Raw genomic sequence first — 13,530 nt, forward strand, 5'->3', positions numbered from 1 at the left:
TCTGAAGTACTTCCATTCTAGGTTTCCCATTTTAAGGTATCGCATCATCGTCGTGGTCATTATATCATCCTCCTCTTCCTCACCATCATCATCACTGTTATTTTATTGTAAATTCAGTTTCTTTAATATTGATAGGGCCAGGAACCAGTAGCTCATGCTTGTAATCTTACCTACTCAGAAGGCTGAGATCTGAGGATTGCACTTCAAAGCCAGCCCAGACAGGAAAGTCCATGAGACATTTAATTCCGTTTAACCACCAAAAAGCTGGAAGCTGTGGCTCAAGTGATGGAGCATCAATCTGAAAAACTAAGGGACTCAGGCTTTGAGTTCAAACTCCAGTATATACATACCCCACCACCACATACACACAAAGATTGATTTCCTTCTGACTTAGGAATATAGAAAGAATTGTCTTCTCCTCAATTTAAAGCTGCAAAGATTACAGTATGAGAACCAGACCTCAGGCTGATTGACTTGCCTTGCCACTCATTCAGGTATCTCTGAGCCGCTGGAATAGGTGCTGAAGGATGTTTTAGATGGGTTTCACTGGACCTGGTAGAAGGGTAATCAATAGCATGAGGAAAACAAGCCCAAAGGGTGATATCAACACTTTCCATTGGCTCCCATGATGCTAACCACAGCTTTCACCCAGATGGCAAAAGTGGAAATCTGTATTAAGCTACCAAATGTCATGCTATTACATAATCATAATTCATGTAATTTTTAGATCTAGTAGGTGCACCTGGGCTCTGATAACAGTGACACAGCGCTTTCCTTGTAAGAAAGCCCAGGTGTGTGCTCAGCCTCCAAACAGCCCTTGAAGAGGAAACAGCCAGTGAATCATGACTTTACTAATTGGAAATTGTTTCTGATGATGCCCTTGGGGGGCTGCTGGTGTGAACTGGAAATGATCTGGCCGTTATGGTGATGCCTTGGTGAGTCCTGTATGTGTCCCGGAACAGCCAGAAGAAACAACTCAGCTGTGATTTGACAAATAGGTTTGTCATGCCATCATGGGAGGCGAGTGAACTGCATGAACTGGAGCTGCAGCCAGATTCTCCACTAGCTGCACACCATTCCCTCTCCTACACTTGAAATACCAGGATTTCAAGCTAGAGAGTCACTAAGAGTAGGGCTTCTAGCAAGGCAGGCACGGTCTGATAAGCAGCTACAGTTATGCCCCCGAATGTTTTCTCCGCAATAATCCTAGTGCTTCTGCCAGAGTTTTCAGTTTTCCAACCTCATGTGAGATTTTCCTTGAAAAGTCAAGGACATGGAGACTGAACATGAAGTTGGACAGAGTTAAGGGCACTATGATGGCCATAAAACAGGGACTTATCCATAGTGTAACATATCGTATTCTTTGATAAACTCAATACTAACAATACAGAGTTAATGCCCATAATCCCAGCTACTCAAAAGGCTGAGATCCAGAGGATCAAAGTTAGAAGCTAACCCATTCAGAAAAGTTAACCAGCTAGGAACAGGGCTGGAGGTATGGCTCAGGTGGTAGAATGTCATGTGCAAACAGGCAAACATGAGTTCAAATCCCAGTACCATATCTAGCCAAATGTATGTGTGTGGCAATTACCACGAATTTACAAATCTCTCTCTTTTTTGTTTTTTTGGTCATGGGGCCTGAATTCTGGGCCTAGATGCTGTCCCTCAGCTCTTCAGCTCAAGGCTAGCACTCTACCACTTGAGCCACAGCACTACTTCCTGTTTTTTCTGCTTATGTGGTGCTGAGGAATCGAACCCAGGGCCTTATGCATGCAAGGCAAGCTCTCTACCACTGAGCCACCTTTCCAGCCCCTACAAATATGATAATCTGATAATCAGATAAGCTGATAAGCTATTTGCTGATCTCCAGTGTTAGAAAACCCAAAAAATGTTATGCACTCTGAGCAAGTTTTTTGTATACAAATAGTTTAATACTTGGAAGCTGGGATATTATAAAAGCTCATGTAATAAAATCAGATCAGAAGGAAACCTTTCTTAGTGAGATTGATGTCTTAGTTTAGGAAATTATTTAATAATCCTTAGTTACCTATGAATAAGGCACTGTTGTTTCAAATAACCTGCCAACGAAGGCCATAGAGAAGGTATAGTCATAGACATACACAGAAAAAATATGTATATGCACTACATTTTCATTTGTTACAATAAGCTTTTGTCTTTGTCTTTTTGAGACAGGGTCTCACTATGTAGTTCAGGCTGACCTAGGACTCATGATCCTTCTACCTCTCAGCCTCCTGAGTCAGCTTCCAGGGTCCTGATAAAAATTGGAATGAGTAGATAATGATGTTGAAAGCCTTCTATGAAGTATTGTGCAGTGGGAAATGTACATATGGTTGTAATGCTTGAATAAATGCCCAAGTAATAGAGACTGATACTGTTTCTCTCTACTGCAAGCTTTAGTTCACTTGAACCAGTAGTTATAACTAGAGATCTCTTGCTACCTGAATCCTGGCCTGCCTTACTGGCAGTGTAGTGACCCAAGAGCTTTTTAGAGCACCAAGATTAAAAACAAAACAAAACAGGTGCTGGGAAGGTGGCTCCATGGTAAGAGCGCTTGCCTTGCACGCATGAAGCCCTGGGTTCAATTCCTCAGCACCACATAAGCAGAAAAAACAGGAAGTGGCACTGTGGTTCAAGTGATAGAGTGCTAGCCTTGAGCTGAAATGCTCAGGGACAGTGCCCAGGCCCGATTTTTTAAAAACTGCCAGGCGCTGGTGGTTCACGCCTGTCTGTAATCCTAGCTACTCAGAAGGATCACGGTTCAAAACCAGCCTGGGCAGGAAAGTCTCTGAGACTCATCTCCAATAAACCACTAGAAAACCAGAAGTGGTGCTGTGGCTCAAGCGGTAGAGTGCTCGCTTTGAGCTGAAGAGCTGAGGGACAGTGCCCAGGCCCAGAGTTCAGGCCCCACGACCGACCAAAAAAACATGTTTTAGCTTAAAGGAAGTAAGGCTAATATCCACCGACCACACAGAAAATGTTAATATAACCTGTTGTGAGAGAAGAGTCCTGGTATTCTGTCCAGTTGTTTCAGCCTGAAACATGCTTTCTCAGTGTAGACATCAGCACAAAACAGCAGTCTCGCTGCTCACCCATCCCATGTAGCAGCACACTTTAAGGAACAGCTCCTAGAAGGTGTTAGCTTTTGGTTAGCAAAGTGCTGTGCTAGACCTCACCATTCCTAATCGAAGAAGACAGGACAGATGTCACACAATCTTAAAATGCTTTGTTTAGAGTATGTAGCCCAGACTCACCACCAACTGTGATTCTCTTGCCTTGGTCTCCCAAGTGCTGAGATTACAGGCATGTTCCACCACACCTTGCTAGAGCATTTTATCATGTTTACATTTCTCATTTAATATGAGGCTTTAGTCCAGCAATTTTCAGCATTTAGAAAATATTGGTATGGCCTCTATAAAATGTTATGTAAGTTATGCCACTAAGGCCTAAGTAATTATAAAATAGTGAAGTTATAAAACATCCCATGGTAACCAGGCATCAGTGGCTCATGCTTATGATCCTAGTGACAGTAGGCTGAGATCTGAGGATCTTGGTTCAAAGCCAACCCAGGCAGGAAGTCCATAAGACTCTTCAATTAATTACCAAAAAAGCTGGAAGTGTAGCTGTGGCTCAAATGGGTTCTAGCCTTGAGCACAAGAGCCATGGGACAGCTCCCAGGCCCTGCATTCAAGCCTTCAGGACCAGCACAGAAAACAAAAACATCATATCACAGTGGCCAATGATTAAAGTCCGATAAAGAAGAGGGTACAGATGGGTTCCTGCCTGGTGACCCAAGTAGCCTATAGTCCCTTTGCTTTTCCTCTCCTTGGAGAGAAGTCCAAGGGGTCAAACTTGGCCTTCAAGCTCGGACAGGGCATATTGGGAACTGGACAGCCTATTACTCAAAACTCCATGGGTGCAGTTCACTCTGGTTTGAAATCAGGCCCTTCCAGGGTGATGTTGATCATATTACTGGATGCTTGTAAGCCAGGGAAGAGGCTCGCATTTCTCAGGTGTCGTTTCCTTGGCCCTTCCACACTGCAATCATGGCTCTCATTCAATTGTTGTTTGTTTGGCATTCAGTTGGGATGGAGATTTTCCTGTGACCAGCCTGAACATGTGAGAACCCTCCAATTGGAAGAAGTACAGGTTACTCCACCTCACTGAAAATGCAGAATAGAAGAACCATTCTGCTCACTGGCTCAGGGCCCAGCTATGTGGAGTTAGGAGTCCCCTGCAAGTCCTAGTTCCAAGGCTCAATCATCTACTGTTGTTTAACAGTGGATTAGTATGTGGGTTCCCTTTCTACCTAGTTGTAAAAGTATGCTTCTTAGTGCTTGTGCAGAATAGGGATGGAGTTTATAGTATAGTGTATAGTACTTATTATATTATTACCACCATCCCCAAAACACCAAAAAACAACAACAACAACAAAACCAAGATGCCAGAGATCTTTATCCTTGGGGGCCATATAGTAAGCCACATTGATTAGAACACACAGGTATTATACAGATGCTAGTAGTTCATGCCTAGCTACTTGGGAGCCAGATCTGAGGATCAGGGTTCAACATCAGCCCAGGCAGGAAAGTCTGTGAAACTCTTACCTCCAATTGTCACCCAAAAGCTGGTGATAGAGCTGTGGCTCAAGTAGTAGAGCACCAGCCTTGAGCAAAAAAAGTTAAGTGAGATTATAAGGCCCTGAGTTCAAGCCCTAGTTACCAACACAAGATACCATGTACTATTTTAAGACTATTATAAAATGTATGAATAATATAAATTACAGCTCAAATACGTAAGAGGATGCTTTTGGTTTTACAAGTGAATGAAGGGCACCTGGGTAATGTAGCTTCAGATCAGTAGTGACAATATGTGTGTGTGTGTGTGTGTGTGTGTGTGTGTGTGTGTGTGTGTGTGTGTGTGTGTGTGTGTGTAGTTAGTCGCTTCTGGTTGTATTCTTATGAGGCTGGGAGCTCACTGAAAATAAAGGTCCTGCCTAAATCATACTGGAGTCCCCACCACTTAATCTATACCAAACAGATCATAGTTGTTACTTAAGTCTTTGTTATATTCTTTTCTAGTACTAGGATTTGAACTCAGGGCCTCACACTTGTTAGGTAGCTACTCTACTACTTGAGCCACTCCACCAGCCCTAAATCTTTGATTTTTGAAAGGGAGGTATGAGAAAGTCAGTTGGAAATGACTTGGATAATGATTATCCAGCTTGTACCCATTTATGGCTGCATGGTCCTTTATAGACAGGAAGTAGCTTATGCAGGAAAACCTCTCAAATGGTTACATGTTGTGTGGTTGGGAAGGAGAAGCACTAAGAAACATGAGATCTTTTATGGTATATCTAAATTTCTAGCTTCAGCACATGAACTAGCTAGTTAGCTTTTGGACTGCACTAGAAAAATCTATGCTTCTTCCAGAGAAGACTATTGTCACTGATACATGCATTGCTCTAGAGATCTGTGTCTGCCCTTGAACCCAAGGGCTCTGTGCCTGTTGTGTTCATGGTAATTAAAAGTTAATATTGGAAATGAATGAACTCAAGCAGAAATAATGGCTTTGACTTGCTGGCCATGTGAATAGAGATCTCACCCCTCCTTGGGCTACCACCTTCCATAGGGTGAGCCCTAGACAAGGGTTATACCAACCCCAGCCAAGCCCCTCCTTCCGGGGAGCCAGGAAGAGATGGACTATTGGTGGAAATACTAGGGACCTGGTGTGGCTTGGGAGGTGGGGGGAGGGGGGAGCCACAGTAGTGTGTGTGTGTGTGTGTGTGTGTGTGTGTGTGTGTGTGTGTGTGTGTGTGTGTATGTTCTCCAGTTTTCTCAGATTTATTGGGGAACAACGGATGCAAGATAAATGGTACATAAAAAGTATAAGTCTTAAATACTTTTCACATACATGGAGAAACTATCACCACAATCAAGACAATGAGTATGTGTGTGTATGTGTGTGCACGCACACATCCTGTTACTGGGGCTTGAGCTCAGGCCTTATGCTGTCTCTTGGCTTTTTCACTCAAGGCTGGCACTCTACCACCTGAGCCATGTACATGATATACACATACATACATTATGGATATTTGTACTATGTGTGTGTGTTTCCTTTTTCCAGCTTAGACTTGGCAAAAGAGAACGCTCAATGAATATGTCCTTGGAAGTGGTTTTGTTTTATTGGTTGCGAGGCTTGAATTCAGGGCCTGGGTGCTGTCCCTTTTTGCTCAAGGCTAGAGCACTCCAACACTTGGAGCTACAGCTCCACTTTCAGTTTCCAGTGGTTAATTGGAGATAAGAATCTCATGGGTGGCTGGGAAGGTGGCTCAGTGGTAGAGCGCTTGCCTTGCATGCCTGAGGCCCTGGGTTCGATTCCTCAGCACCACATAAGCAAAAAGAAAAAAGCCGGAAGTGGTGCTGTGGCTCAAGTGGTAGTGCGCTAGCCTTGAGCTGAAGAGCTGAGGGACAGCGCCCAGGCCCAGAGTTCAGGCCCTATGACCGGACCCCCCCCCCCCCAAAAAAAAAAAAAAAAGAATCTCATGGGCTTGCCTGCTCCTGCAGACTTCGTACTACAGTCCTCAGATCTTAGCCTCACAGGTGTGAGCCACCAGTGCCTGGGGAATTGTTTTTTGTTGTTGTCTTTTAAGAGATAAAGGCCAACCCCCTAGATGCTGAGCTGACTTCCATGCCCAACTTCAGTTGGTGATTCTGGGTCAGACTTTATCTGAGTAAAGGCCAAAGTTTTAAGATGTCCAGGCAGAGTGGATGCAGGATGTTATTGTTGACTTGATCATTGACACAGGTGTGTTTAGTGTTTAGTTTGTGGAGGTTTATGGGACCCCTGCATGACTGGGGTAAGCCTGGTGCCTTCTACTGCAGTGGAAAAGACCCCAGTTCTGGCAACTGGGCAGCTTGGTGGTACTGTCTCTGTGTGAGCTGGGCTTGGCTAGCCAGGTTCTTGTTTTCTTCTTCCAAGGTAGGACTATCACTCAACATCTCCTTGCGTAGTTGCACAGTGGAGTGAAGGTACACTGAGTCAGGACTGCTCAAGCAAGAGTCATTACAGCTGCTGGTTGATCTACCGTCCATAATAGGCTCGCCTGGTGGCAATCATTTTTTATGGTGAATTATTTGGTGCTGCACAGTACTTTGTCCCGTCATTCTATACTCATGAAGCGTGGGTGGGGCAGTGGGATGCCCCTCCCTCCCCTGGCATCGTCTAGGCCTCACATCTTCCTTGTGAGACAGTTGAATATGAACTAGGGGGCCCACCTTGTGTCCCTGCTGGATGGCTTCCAGAGTGCTTGACAAGTGGAGGTAGTCCCACCTGACTCAACCCTGCTAGTGCAGACTGATGCTAGTGCCTCTACTTCCCCATAGGTAGCTCCAGGGGCCAGCCACCTTTCCTCTTGAAAGTGGATCCTAGGATTCCTGACACGAGGTGGGAATGGGACTGGATGAACCATGCAGGCCCCATGGAATTCAGAGGTGGATGACTTTGCCAGAACCTACCCATTTTGATCCAGCAAGCTCAGGAAGCCTAGAAACACCTTGTGGGTACGAGAACTTCAGGGTTTTGAAGTCATCAGAGATGAGAGTATGTGCGTGGGTATGTACTTGCGTGATGGAGAGTCACCTGGCAGAACTCTGCAGAAACTGCTTCTGCCTACTGATAACTATGTGCTATGTCTACAGTGGAGAAAAAGCACTAGAGACACCCCAGGCCTGAGTCACTTCTGAGCACCTAAATCCCCAGGCAATAATCAGGATAGGGAGGGCAAAGCAGCTATGGGTACTGAAGAAGTGGCTCAGGGAGAGGAGAAACTGAGGCCAGGATCCACTACCTAATCCTTTTATTTTGGCTTGATATCCTTCTTCCCCTTTATCTCCTCTCTCTCCCCAGCCCATGTCCCTAGTCCCTATCCCCTCCCTCTCAACCACTAAGACAGTCTTCCAGGGTTAAGTCCTCCCCTCCGGGCTTAACCCTTCCTTGTACTGTCCACATCTGCACAGTCCACTGAGGTGAGGCTGTCCACAATGGCTATCCAGCACTTGGAAATATGGTTAGTGGAAATGAGAAACTCTTATTTTAATATATTTAAATGTAAAAACGGATAACTGATTCAGTAATTTGGGAAATTTTTAAGTATGCTTGGAGCAATTGTTTTTTCAACTGTAAATCTTGTGAAATCTAAGCTTGGAGCAATGTTTACAGGGAAAACATAGTATCAGAATCCAGATTGTTGCAACAGTAAACTACACACCAGATTTTCAGGAGTTCCTATGGGGAAACGAAAATACCTCATTAAAATACTGAGTATACAGGGACAGGAGGGGAAAACTGTGTTAGAGCAAAGGAAGGGGTGACACTGTACCAAAAGATGTGTGCTCATTACCTGGCTTATGAAATGGTAGCCCCTCTGCACATCACCTTTATAATATATATAGATATAGATAGATAAGCAGAAAGAGAGACGGACAGACAGACAGACAGAGACACAGAGAGATGAGCCATGCTACTGGTTTCTTTGATCCATTTTAGTATGGCCACTAGGAAGTCTGAAGTATCTTGTGCTTAGCATTATATTTTTTTTGGGGGGGGGGGAGGTCCAGTCGTGGAGCCTAAACTCTGGGCCTGGGTGCTGTCTCTCAGCTCTTCAGCTCAAGGCTAGCGCTCTACCACTTGAGCCACAGTGCTACTTTCGGCTTTTTTCTTTTTGCTTATGTGGTGCTGAGGAATTGAACCCAGGGCCTCATGAATGCAAGGCAAGCGCTCTACCACTGAGCCACCTTCCCAGCCCCCATTATATTTATTTTTATTGGACTGTGTGCTCTACATTATTTTTTATGTGGTACCAAGGACTCGAACTCAGGGCTAGGCAAGCTAGGCAAGCATTTTACCACTAAGCCACATTCCCAGCCCTCTACATTGTTTTAGCTGCATTTAGATGAGGTAAAAGCCAAGCTGAAGGAGAGCCTGAATTCCACCATCACCTCATGTTTCTTACCAATGAATTCCAAGCGTCTCACATCAACCCAGGCAAGCATTGAGTTCAGGCAATGGGGAGACAGACCATGGAGAACAGAGGAGCTCACGGCTCACTCTAGGAAGTGCCCTCCCCAGTGTTCCATGTTGGGCGGGGAGGGAAGGGGGGGAAAGCCCAAGGCATGAGCATTTCAGAGGAACTTTTCTGTCTTCTCACCTCTTGCCATGGCTTCAGGGGGCCATGGCACCTGATAGGATGCCAAAGGGGAAAGGAGAGAACTGAAGACTCTTTTAGAGTTCTAGTTGAAGGGACCGGAGGGGTCCGGAGGGCTTGCTATTGTTTCTTCTCCAGAGATGGGCCAGCTGCATCACCTCCCAGAGCAAGGTACTTGTAAGCGGTACACCTGTGTCTGTCTTAGGGCTATTAAAGTGAAAATGGGAGGCTTCTGTAAATAACTCACAGAATGATGGCGCCTACTCGTAACCCACACAGAACTGCCTCTTTTAGCAAACCGGGATTTGAAATCTGGTTTTAGACAAAAGACTATAGAGAAGGTGAGATAGTATCTTTTGCAAAAGGATCCAAATTGAAGTACCAGGCAACCAGGGGATTGGGGGCTGTGTACCTGCCACATACAATCCAGGAGAAAGGAGATTCATGGGAGGTGTCCCCCATATTCATATCCCTTTGGGTTCCAGCAGCTCCCTCTTTTCCGTCCATCTATTCATTCAAAGATGACTTGTTTGGTTATTGCTGTTTTTGGAGACAATCTTGCTGTGTAGCCGTACTCACAATCCTCTTGGCCTCACCTTCCTGAGTGCTGGGATTATCGGTATGAACCACCACATCCAGCTCTGAGTTGTACTTCGAGGTGGTACCCCATCTCCCCCCTGAGCCTTGCACTACTTACTCTCAATTTCCCACTCAGTAAACAGCTGTGTGGCCTGGAGCCACTTACTCCAAAGATCTGCACCCCAAGTTAAGTGACTTAAGTCATATCCTTTTGCAGATTCTAAGCCCTGGACACAGGGACAAGACTTTGTTCTTCCTGGTTGCCATCACCCTATCAGAGAGCTTACAACTTCCCCTCCCACAAAATCATTCTGATGTCAAAAACATTTTATTATCATTTCCTGGATTTACAGTGTATGTCTTCATTACAATCATTGGTGCAATAAATACACAAGGGCAAAACAGACCATCATCACAATGGCCTCAATCCAAAAGGCACAGGGCCCGAGGGGTGCTACCAACCCCAGTGCTTCCCCAAGATTAGTGGGGGGGAGTTTTCAGAGTGTAGGCCCTTAACGTGAAACAGGACTGAAAATCTATACAGCAAATCCTAGAATATTTCTTAAAGTGACAGCTACAGATTTTCATGAATGATACCAGAAAATAGTAAGCAGAATCAAGAGGCTCAGGAGGCTCTGTGAGAGGCAAAGGGAAGATTGCAGTAAGACAGGGCCCTCCCTAACCTTTTCACTTCTGGGCAACTCTCTCCTCTCTCAAAACGTATCCAGGAATAGAGAGTGTTTAGAAAGGCAGTTTCATGGCTCCGGGGCAGTGTATGCTGGTTTCTGAGTGATGGCGTTGGACCATGGCCAAGAAGCTACTTAAATCATGTTGCCTGGAGGTGGTCCTTGCTGTCTCCCCAGGCTGTCATCCCAGATATACATATGAAACCCCACCAGCCACCCATAACTCTGCCTAGGGAAATAGACCACAAAGACATAGGGCTTCAGCACTATGAAAAAGTTGTAGCAGCAGAAGAGGATTTTTGTTTTTGTTTTTGTTTTTTTTCAAGTTACAGGGAAGACTAGATTTAAAAAAATAGATCTTATAATGTATACTTCAGAGCCAAGTGTCTCAGGTTTATAATCCTAGCTACTTAGGAGGCTGAGATCTACAGAAGTACAGCTTGAAGCCAGTCCAGACAGAAAAGTCCGCAAACCTCCATCTCCAAAATAATCAGCAAAAAACAAAGCTGGAGGCATGGATCAGGTAGTAGAGTGCCGGCAGAGCAGGCAAGCCAAGCAAATGTGAGGCCCTGAGTTCAACCCCAGTACTAGCAAAAAAAAAAAAAGAAATTTAAGCTTCAAGAGAACATTCCATGCTGTCAAAATGAGACGGAGAATCAGGAGATTTCTGTAAACTGCAAGGAACTAGCAATTAGGGTGGTCTCTACAGGGTTCTCCTCTCTTTGAGAGGGAAATGAAGAAGGAATCAAGTCTCAGAAACTACCGTGTGGCTGAGGAGGAAGAACTCAGAGAATCTTAGTAACATTCTATGAACACTGATCCTTCCATTACCACTGGACTATGCCAGCCCCTGCTTGTATAGACGTCCTCACAGAGGAATGAAGTCCTGATTCCAGGTTGGCAGTAAGGACCCCACAGAAGTCGCAGAAATGAACATTCTGGTAAAAGAGCCAAGGCTCTACAATCATTTTTACTTCTGCCCATTTCCCATTGGCTCAAAAGCAGATTGGGTCATCTGAGAACTCATGACTCCTGTCAGAAAAAGAAAGCAACTCATCTTCAAGGAATGGCCCAATTCTAAAACAGGAAATACTACAACTGCCTGTAGACAGTTGACTGTGGCTTGATAAACAACTTGTAATTCCAGTTTCTACTCAAAGGAGTTTCCCTATTCTCTCTCCCTTCTTCGTCTCCTCTCTCCCCACTTTCTCTCTGCCTCCCTTCCATTACCAACAAGAAACAGAACTTGAGGCCACCTTGCTCTAAAGTCCAATCAGTGTGTCTGACCCAAAGGTCAGACTTGGACAAGCCCAATATATTCAGGTCATCTTGTGTTTTCATTTTGCTTTCTGATACCCTGATCTCTTCTGTCTGGTTAAGACTGAAGAGTTGGAGAGAAAAGATGGAGATTCAAGGGAAATGATGACTGCTGAGGAAAGTGAGTTTTGAAAGTATCACCTAAGCAGAGAGTACACATTCTAGTCGGAAAACTTGGAGAAGATGCAGAATTTCAAGGACAGTCGAAAGCATACCCACCGAAGTCCTGGACCGAGGTATTTTCCAAACGTAACCACCACCTACCAGAAGGTGGCTTGGTTTGTGGCCGTCAATCAAGCACTTTTAGCCATCTCTCACCCAACAATCAAGCTGTCCTATCTGTGGCTCACACTGGGGTGACTGACACCAGGGTAAAGGGGCAGCCAGCAGAAAGCCTCCCCACAAGGGTCTGGGGTGTTTACAGGTGGAACTCCAGGAAACATCTTGAGGTATGTCAAGTGTCTGGAGAGCCAATGTGTATTGTCCAAGGCAGGGTCCTTCCTTGGACTTTCAGGAGTGCCACGGACCTCAGGCATGGGCCTCCATCTCCTTCTTGATGGCTGGTTTGTAAATGACTCCTTTGCTGTCACCTTTTTTGTTACTAGGACACAAAGAACACATGGATTGTGAGTCACAGAGGAGCCAGAACCCAGAGCAGCCAGACCCAGGCCTAGAATGAGGCAAACTCCTTTCTTTGGGGCCTTTTTTAATTCTTCAGTTCTTAGAAATATCCTCCCTCAGGGCTGGGAAGGTTGCTCAATGGTAGAGTGCTTGCCTTGCATGCCTGAGGCCCTGGGTTCGATTCCTCAGCACCACATAAGCAAAAAGAAAAAACCCGGAAGTGGCGCTGTGGCTCAAGTGGTAGAGCGCTAGCCTTGAGCTGAAGAGCTGAGGGACAGCGCCCAGACCCAGAGTTCAGGCCCCACGACCGGACCCAAAAAAAAAAAAGAAAAGAAAAGAAATATCTTCCCTCCCCCAAGCACTAATCAAACAACTTGTTTCTTTAATGCCTACAACTTGTAGACCTGCACTTTGAAGAAAATCTCAAACTGTTAACTCCCATAATTCCCAGAAGTCTTTTTTTTTACTTTTTTTTTTATACAAGGAAAAAAAAAAGTTTGTCTGAGAAGAAGTTACATGTGATAATAAAGCCTGAACAAAAGGTATTAATAGCTAATGTGAGGGAGAACTCAGGTTTTCCTCCATTTTTATTTACGCTTTTTCTTAGTAAGAAGATAGCTTTCCTGCCAGGTACTGGTCACTCATACCTATAATCCTACTGCTCAGGAGGCTGAGATCTGAGGATCACAGTTCAATGCCAGCCTAAGCAGAAAAGTCTGTGAGACACTTTATTTCCAATTAAACCATCAATAAAGCTGGAAGTGGAGCTATGGGTCAAGGAGAAGAGTGTCCGCCCTTTGGGGTATAGGAGAACTCTAGCTCAGGGCCCTGAGTTTGAGCCCCAGTAATGGCACCAAAAACAACAACAAAACAAAATCAGTTTTTTTTTAAAACCCAGTTTTGCTGCTCCTATTAGGCACAAATCCCCAAACCAAGAGACTTGTCCGTGCTGCAGGGTAATTAGCAACAGCTCATTAATGAGGCTTCTACGCACATCTCCAAGGCCTGGGCAGTGACCTTGACTGACCAGTGTCTCATGGAAGGAGTCTGAAGCCCTGGTGTTTGGGAGAACAGCTTGCTAGGGGAGGCATCCAGACGATGGAGGCT

The 13,530-nt window shown here is 45.1% G+C and overlaps 1 protein-coding gene across 1 annotated transcript in view; it reads right to left on the bottom strand.

Annotated features, from left to right (window-relative positions):
• Nucleotides 1-11,436: 11,436 nt before the first annotated feature.
• Ca12 (carbonic anhydrase 12) overlaps nucleotides 11,437-13,530 on the bottom strand; it is a 53,703-nt gene continuing 51,609 nt past the window's right edge. Inside the window, exon 11 of the mRNA XM_042687608.1 lies at nucleotides 11,437-12,403. Coding sequence (XP_042543542.1) covers nucleotides 12,331-12,403 — 73 coding nt within the window. The 3' untranslated portion in view covers nucleotides 11,437-12,330. The remainder of the gene's footprint in view (nucleotides 12,404-13,530) is intronic.

The sequence above is a fragment of the Dipodomys spectabilis genome, unplaced genomic scaffold (genome assembly GCF_019054845.1).
Source record: "Dipodomys spectabilis isolate Male_0828 unplaced genomic scaffold, ASM1905484v1 ptg000108l, whole genome shotgun sequence".
Classification (NCBI taxonomy): domain Eukaryota; kingdom Metazoa; phylum Chordata; class Mammalia; order Rodentia; family Heteromyidae; genus Dipodomys; species Dipodomys spectabilis.